This window comes from Elephantulus edwardii, unplaced genomic scaffold, assembly GCF_000299155.1.
Source record: "Elephantulus edwardii isolate Elephantulus edwardi_28Jun2011 unplaced genomic scaffold, EleEdw1.0 scaffold00058, whole genome shotgun sequence".
Taxonomy (NCBI): Eukaryota; Metazoa; Chordata; class Mammalia; order Macroscelidea; family Macroscelididae; genus Elephantulus; species Elephantulus edwardii.
Window position 1 is genome coordinate 41367 of NW_006399808.1, and position 8288 is coordinate 49654.

The window sequence follows — 8288 nt, forward strand, 5'->3', positions numbered from 1 at the left end:
TCCTTTAGGTTCTGTCTTTCTGGGAATAATTTGATCTCTCCTTCATACCTGATGGATAGTTTTGCTGGGTACAGTATTCTTGGTTGAAAGTTGTGTTCTTCTTGTTCTCATGGTTTCTGCTGAGAAATCAGTGCTTATTCTTATTTGTTCTCCCTTATAGTTTACTCTTTGTTTCTCTCTCGTTGCTTTTAATATTTTCTCCTTATCTTTGGTTCTAGCAAATTTGACAATGATATGCCTTGGTGTTTTTCGTTTAGGGAAACCAATTTTTAATCACTTACACAGTATTTCAATAAGCCAATGTGGCTTAGCACTCACTCTTATCTTTTGTGCAATCTTGCAAAGTTTCAAGGCATTTCACTACCTTAAGGGATCTGAAAAACAACTACATTCTTATTTAGTTTATTCTACAAATGCTAAAAGCTCCAAAAGCGGTGATGTTTACCAAAATCAGCATTCTGTATTTAATGAAACAGAGGCATTATCTGACAGCAAGATTGTAACAAAATAGATTTCAACCATACTTAGTGCAAGACTAAAGAGTAATTTCAAGGTGCATGGTTATGCAGTTTTCAGAAATCAATTGTGATAAAAGCAGGAAATATCTAAGTTAAAATTTAACTAACTCCTAAAAAAGCTGGAAGTTGGATTTAACTATTATGATTTGTTTCATATTAAAAACATCAGTCAATTCAACTATGTAGAAACAAGTATGCAAAAAGTCTGAAAAAAGAAAACATACTTATATTTAAGTAGATATATTATCTGAAATTCCAGATTATTCAATCACTTCATTATTATGCTATGGCAGCCAAGTAATCTTTAACTTCTGTTGGAGTAAGTCTCCTAAATCCAGCTTCATTGCAGATTCCAACTTCTATGTTATCCTCTGTCATTTGTCCCTCAAAGCTTTCCTTTAGAGTTAAGATGGCTGTATGGATGGCATCTTCAAGTTCAAGATCTTCATTATATTTTTTCTCCAGGAAAGTTTTTCCATTCACATAGTTCTTTCCCATTGCTGTCGCTTTCCAGGCAAAATAAGCTCCAGAAGGATCTGACGGAAATAAGTAAGGTCGTCCTTCATTCCAACTACAAATAAGTAGAGAAACTCCAAATGGACGCACACCACCTGACTGGGTATATTCTTGCATCACAGAAGCTACCCTCTGAACAAGCTGTGCTGTGGGAATGGGTTCTTGGTAAACAAGATAATACTGCTGAGCTAGCTTCCGAGCTCTGTGTACAAGTACTCTGTAATCTGGGCCCATGCCACTGTACACCAAACCAATATGCTTAGTGATTGGTTCCACTTTGTGTACACTTCGCTCATCATACAGAATGGATTTCTGTTTCTTTTCAGTTGCTAACACCACACCATTTGAAGCTTTAATTCCCACTGAAGGAGCTCCTCCAGCTACAGCAGCCAAGGCATATTCAATCTGGACAAGTTTTCCAGATGGGCTGAATGTTGTCAGCGAAAAGCTGTACCCACGTTCCGCCACTTTCACTCGGAGACCAAAGCACAATGGTCTCTACTCAATTTTCTAAGGCATTATATTGCACGGGAGGAGGTTGCTCAGCTTTCTCCCCCTGAACAGCTAGTGGGTTTGAATTTTGTGCCCTTAGGTTGGCAGTGCAGCTCTTTACCAGTAGGCCACCAGAGCTTCCTAAGAAATGTATAGATGCTTCTTAAGACTTAGGAGAAAAAGGTCCTGTAAGCACCTGGGTGGGGAAAGAACTTCTATATCAACAGGAGACCAAGTTCTTCTAAAACCCTGGAGAGGTCAATGGAAGAAAAATGAACCAGAGCTTTCTGAGGTATTTCAACTAATCCCATGGCTGGTAAACAATTCAAAATGAGTAATGTTATCCTGTTGATAGTGAGGACACGGTGGTTCTCTTAAAATCTCTGTTGTGTGTGTGATGAGGGTAGGTGATCCCCCAAGATAGTATTTGTTCTGTCTTTGTTAAGAGGGAAGCTTTGAGGGAGCTCTGGAGGTCTAGTGACAAGAAGCTGTGCTGCAATCCTGAAGGTACACAGTTCAAATCCACCAGATGTTCCACTGGAGAAAGATGGGTAGTCTCCTGTGCCAGTCAGATCTGACTCAATAGCATACAATAAAAGGGGGGGGGGGAATACATTACATACATATATATATAAAAGAGGGAAGCTTTGAAGAGCTTTCAATTTTGTTTATCTCATTAACCACTCCTGATGGTCCTAGTAGGTAAGGATAACCTAGGACTTCATCAGAAGCAATAAGATAGATTAGATAGGGAGAGAGTTTTAGTCATGTAATTAGTAGTTCAACTTTCCATTTCAGCAGAAGTATCTACCGACTAGAATACCACCCTCCATGTTCCTCTCAAGAAGGCTGAACTTTCAGGGAGAATGAGATAGATGGGGGGAGTACGGTTCACCTTAGAATTTCACCTCCAACCCCTTTCAATATCCTGTTGTTTACCATAGAGTCAGAACCAACCCATAACTGACCCTCCAGTGGGTCTTCAGAGGCAGTTAATCACATGGGAGGAGATTTCCCATCCTCCCACAGAGTGGCTGGTGGCCTCCAGTCATGTGTCTTTGGGATTGCTGCACACCTTCTGGCGACTAGGCCGCCAGAGCTCTTCAATATCCTGTAGTTGCCTTAAACTTGGCTAACCACAGCTTATGATAAGATATTGTTCTCCATGGATTGATTGTGTTATGTGTGGTCTAGATATAAGGGACTCCTAGCTGATCCTCCAGCAGGCACTCAAAGGCTGTGAACTGCAGGGGGAGATTGCTCATTTTTCTCCTGCAAAGTACATGGTGTACTCAAACCAACAGCCTTTGGGTTGGCAGTGCAATTTTTTACTACTTGGCTACCAGGTATTATTAACCCATAAATTAACTTCCTGAAAATCTAGTCTGAAGCCTAAGAAGAGGAAATAAATTCCTGCACAGAAACAAACTCTAAACCCAGACATGACTTTCTCAAGGAAAATTTAAAGTTAACTACCAGATAGAGGACTTGAAGTGAAAAACCTTGTTACACAATACGTATGCACCATCTCATAATAAGTGCTGTCTCCTACTAGATTCTCTGCTGGAGAAGGAGGAGGAATCATCTCCTGTGACAGTTGGATCTGACTCAGTGGTACACAACAAAGAAAAAAACACACGTGATGTCTCTTAACTCAGAAGCCTCTGTTAACAGTGTTCATCTTAGAGAGCCAGATGTTCATGCACTTAATTATCATAACTTCTCCAATAAGGGCCATTTCCTGGGATTTGCCACCTTCCCATATGAATAAGCATGAAACTCTCTTATCTATATCTTTATAAACCCCTAAAATAAATTTATCCAGTGAATCTTGGCTAGTTAGCATTGCTTCATACTCTGTGTTTTGCTTTGCAAAACAGTTTTCCTTTGTAAAGTACTTTCCCAAACAAACCTCTTTCCATGCTTGCATAGGAAGCCAAAAAAGCAAAATAAACATGAATCCCCAGTGATAGGAGAAAGATAAGGAAGAGGTTATTTGATTTCAATAATAAAAAAAATTATTTTGATTTGGGTAAAAGATCAGAGAAAATTAGTTTCTCCTTGTGTGATCAGCACACCACCACCAAAAAAAGGGAAGAAAAAGAGAGGTACATAAAAAACAGTCAAAACAACTATGAGATATCATCTTACCCCAGTAAGATTAGCAAAATTCAACAGAGCAGCAAACAGCAAATGCTGGAGAGGTTGTGGAGAAACTGGAACCCTTATTCATTGTTGGTGGGAGTGTACAATAGGGCAACTACTATGCAAGGCAGTATGGCGCTTTCTCAAAAAGTTAGAAATAGAAATACGATTTGACCCAGCAATTCCACTACTGGGAATACACCCTAAAGAAACCAGAACTGCCACCCAAACAGATATATGCACACCCATGTTTATTGTGGCTTTGTTTACAATAGCAAAGAGTTGGAAACAAGCCAAGTGCCCATCAACAAACGAATGGATAGAGAAGCTGTGGTATATTCACACAATGAAATACTATGCTGCATTGAAAAACAAGGAACTTATGAAATATTATACAGAATGGGTGACCCTGGAGGACATTATGCTGAGCGAAATATCTCATTCACAAAAGGACTAATACTGCATAGTGCCATTATTGTAAAATGGGACTGACATCGGGGTTGGGGGGAACCTACGAAAAGAGAGGATAAATAATGTGTACTCCATTGAAACAGATGAGGGAGAGAACTGCTTAAAAGTAATATAGGATTACATATTATTTTCATGACAAGATTACAGAAAAAGAAATGCATATTAAAGTGGACTATGGACTGGGGGGTGACTTGTATAACAATAAAAGAATTTTTTTTTCTTCAAAGAGAAAAATGAACTGTGGGGGCGGTGGGTAGGGAGGAAAATGCGCAACAATGAATGAATTGGCAAAAATTAAATAGAAAGAATATGCTGTAAAAAAAAAGAAAAAGAACACACACACACACACACCCTTCAAAGAAACACAGTAGCAGATACATAAGCAGATAGCCAAGACAGACTAGTGGAAGAGAAAACTACCAAACATAAGTTTGGCAGATGATATTTCTACATTAAGATTGTTGTTATGTACTATTGAGTTGCCTGTGACTCATAGTGACCTAAACAACCCTAAACCCTGATCTATCCTGTGCCAATCTCACTGTCTCCACCACACCTACCCTTATTACCCGAGTCACTGAATCAATCCATCTCATCGAGGGTCTTCCTCTCTTTTAAAAAAAAATTATTATTAATTTCAATGAACATTTACAGAGATTTTGGATTTCCATTTATTCATTGTTGCATATTTCTCCCTGCCCACCCCTCCCACCCAGTTCGTTCCTCTCTTTGAAAAGTAAAAGAAAAATTCCTTCACTGGTATACAATCTCCCCTCCCCTGCCCTGAGTACACTCCACTATGCAACCTTAATTCTGTACTCTTGTGATAACCATAATATATCATAAATCGCTTTTAAACTGTTCTCTCACTCATCTGTTTCAATGCAGAATACATAATTTATCCAGTTTTTCTCAGTCTTACCCCAACCCTGATGTCAGCCCCATTCTACAACTGTGGCACTATGCACTATTTGTCTGAGATATTTCACCTAGCATAATGTCCTCCAGGGTTACCCATTTTGAATAATATTGCATGAGTTCCTTGTGTTTCAATGCAGCATAGTATTCCATTGTGTGCATATACCACAGCTTCTCTATCCATTCATTTGTTGATGGGCACTTGGGTTGTTTCCAACTCCTTGTTATTGTGAACAAAGGTGTGATAAGGTGTGCATGAGGGTCTTCCTCTTTTGTGCTGTCCCTCCACCATCCCAAACATGATGTCCCTCTCCAAGGACTGATCTCATCTTGCAATATGTCCAGAGAATGTCAGACAAAGCTTCAGAAGTTTTGTCTTCAAGGATCAGCCTGGCTTCACCCTCGCTAGGACTAACCTATTTGTTCTCCTAGCAGTCTATGGTGTATTCAATACTCTCCTCCAGCACCACAACTCAAAGGCATCAATTCTCCTTCTATCATCCCTAGTCATTGTTAGCTTTCTAATGCATAACAAGTGATTGCAAAGACCATGACCTGTATCAGGTGCACTTTAGTCTCCAGACTGACATGGTTGCACTTCAGTACTTCGGAGAGGTCTCTGACAGCAGTTTTTTCCAATGCAATTAATCTTTTTAATTTCCTGGCTGCTGCGACCAAGAGTGTTGATTGTAGAGCCAAGCAAACTGAAGCTGTTGACAATCTCAATTTCTTTTCCATTCATCATGATGCTTTATTACGTAAATAAATTTGTGTAAATTGCAGAAGCCAATAAAGGGGAAAATATTCTAAGAGTCTTCCTAATAACCAAACACACTGAGTAATGAGTTGATGGTCCTAGGGCCTTGTGATTAGAGTCTTGGAGGGATATCAAGGTCAATTAGCATTGTTGTTGTTGTTATGTGCCATCAACTTGCTTGTGACTCATAGGGACCCTATGTACAAGAGCCCTAAATGCCGTTCTATCCTGTGCCAACCTCACCGTCTCAAACACACTCATTCCCACCACTCCACTCACAGAATCAATCCATCTCATTGAGGGTCTTCCTCTCCTGTGCTGTCCCTCCACTCTCCCAAACATGATGTCCCTCTCCAAGGACCAGTCCCTCCTTGCAACATGCCCAAAATATGTCAGACGAAGACTCAGAATCCTTGACTCCAAAGAGCATTTTGGCTTCACCCTCTCCAGGACAAACCTGTTTGTTCTCCAAGTAGTCCATGGTATATTCAATACTCTTCTCCAGCACCACAGCTCAAAGGCATCAATTCTCCTTTTATCATCCGTATTTACTGCCCAACTCTCGGATGCATAACATATAATTGTGAAGACTATAGCCTGGATCAGGCGCATCTTAGTCTCCAGCCTGATGTCGTTGCTCTTCAGTACTCTGGGAGGTCCCTCACAGCTGACTTTCCCAGTGCAGTTCGTCTCTTAATTTCCTGGCTGCTGCTACCAAGAATGGTGACTGTGGAACCAAGCAAACTAAAACTTAACTATCGCAATCTCTTCGAGCCTCAATACATATTGGAGGCTGCAGTCCTTGACCTTCTGCAGCAAGCACTTCAGATCCTCCTCAGTTTCAGCAAGCAGGGTTGTCACCCGCATAATGCAGGTTGTTGATAACTCTTCCATCAATCCTGATGCCACAGTCCTCCTCGTACAGCCCAGCATCTCAGATGATCTGTTCTGCCTACAGATTGAAATGGTATGGAGAAACAATACATCCCTGACGGACCCCCTTCTTGATTTTGAACCATTTAGTGTCTCCTTGCTCTGTTCTGACAACTGCCTCTTGGTCTAAGTATAGGTTTTGCATTAGCACAATCAAATGTTTTGGGATTCCCATTCTTCTCAGAGTCAGCCATAGCTTGTTGTGATCCACACAGTCAAAAGCCTTTGCATAGTCAATGAAGCACAGATAGACATTCTTCTGGTATTCTCTGCTTTCTGCCAAGATCCATCTAATATTAGCTATAATAGCCCTAGTACCACGACCTCTTCTAAATTCAGCCTGCACATCTGGCAGTTCTCTGTTGACAAATTGCTCCAATCGTTTTTATATAATTTTCAGCAGAATCTTGCTTGCATGTGATATTAATGATATTGTCAATTAGCATAGTACATAAATATAATATTCTACATCTCACTTTGGTGAGGCCAAGTATAACATAAGCTGATGGCACCGGGAGGAAATCTCTGAATGTGAATGGTGCACAAGCTCTTGGAGCCAGATACATAAAAGGGCACAAGCCTGGCCTCAGGTAGATCTGAGACAGGGCCCGGGGAACAATGGCAGCTACTTGTTGGGTGATGGGAGTGGGTTCTAATCATCCACTGAAACCTAGGAGGGTCTAGCTGCTGGTGTGGCCACTGGTGTAGTCCTAGCTTCCTGAACTGACCAGAAAGCTGCCGGCAAAAGTTACCTGTGCTTTCTACTTTGCCATTTACAATTCAACCCTCCCTGTGTCTCCTGATTTGAGGTTTCATTTTGCATCTTCTTTCTGTTGGTGTCTGAACTATTAGTCTTTTTCTTTAAACTCAGGGTTCTAAGATTGTCATCTGGATCCTTTATCTTAGTCTACTTCATTTACTTGTGTCTTAGGTAGGGTGTGACTATGCCCTGTCTCATCTACCATCTTACCCAGAAGTGCAGCATTTTGTTTTGCTTAAGGCAGTTTTTCTTTTCTCTGAAGCTGAAAGTACAAGATAATATTCTTCCTACTCTTTCTACCTGCTGTCCTTTGTAATGTCTGTTTCGTTCTAAACACGATTGTTACCACCAGACGTCAGCATTACCAATAACTGCATTGCCTCTAATGTGACCCTGTCAGTCCCCAGTGCATTCTTTTTTCTAAATGAAATCTTTTATATTTAGATTTATGTTATTCCTGGTAATAAATAATACATGCCCAATGAAAATCAAAAGCTGGAAAAGCAGTTATACTTCTTGAGTGGACAGTTACAACAATCATTTTCTGAAATGACCACATTTCATTTTATCATGAACTACTCTGAACTTACTATGAGATGTAGTCAAAGTTGGAAGAGAAGAAGTAGGGAGAACATTCATTTTTTCGGAGAGAAAGCTCTCCAGAATCAGCATTGTACATAAACATATCCTGTTGAAGAATTCTAGGTGGAACAAAATTTATGTAGTCACTTTCAACGCATACTGAGCTGACTTAATTTGTTCGTTAAGTTGTTTAGTG

The 8288-nt window shown here is 40.2% G+C and overlaps 1 protein-coding gene across 1 annotated transcript; it reads right to left on the bottom strand.

Annotated features, from left to right (window-relative positions):
- Positions 1-797: 797 nt before the first annotated feature.
- LOC102877651 (proteasome subunit alpha type-2-like) lies at positions 798-3448 on the bottom strand. The gene is made up of 2 exons (XM_006887558.1): positions 3439-3448; positions 798-1507 (listed from the first exon to the last, which is right to left on the bottom strand). The coding sequence occupies exons 1-2, from the start codon at positions 3446-3448 to the stop codon at positions 798-800; spliced, it is 720 nt and encodes a 239-aa protein (XP_006887620.1).
- Between the last annotated feature and the right edge of the window lie 4840 nt (positions 3449-8288).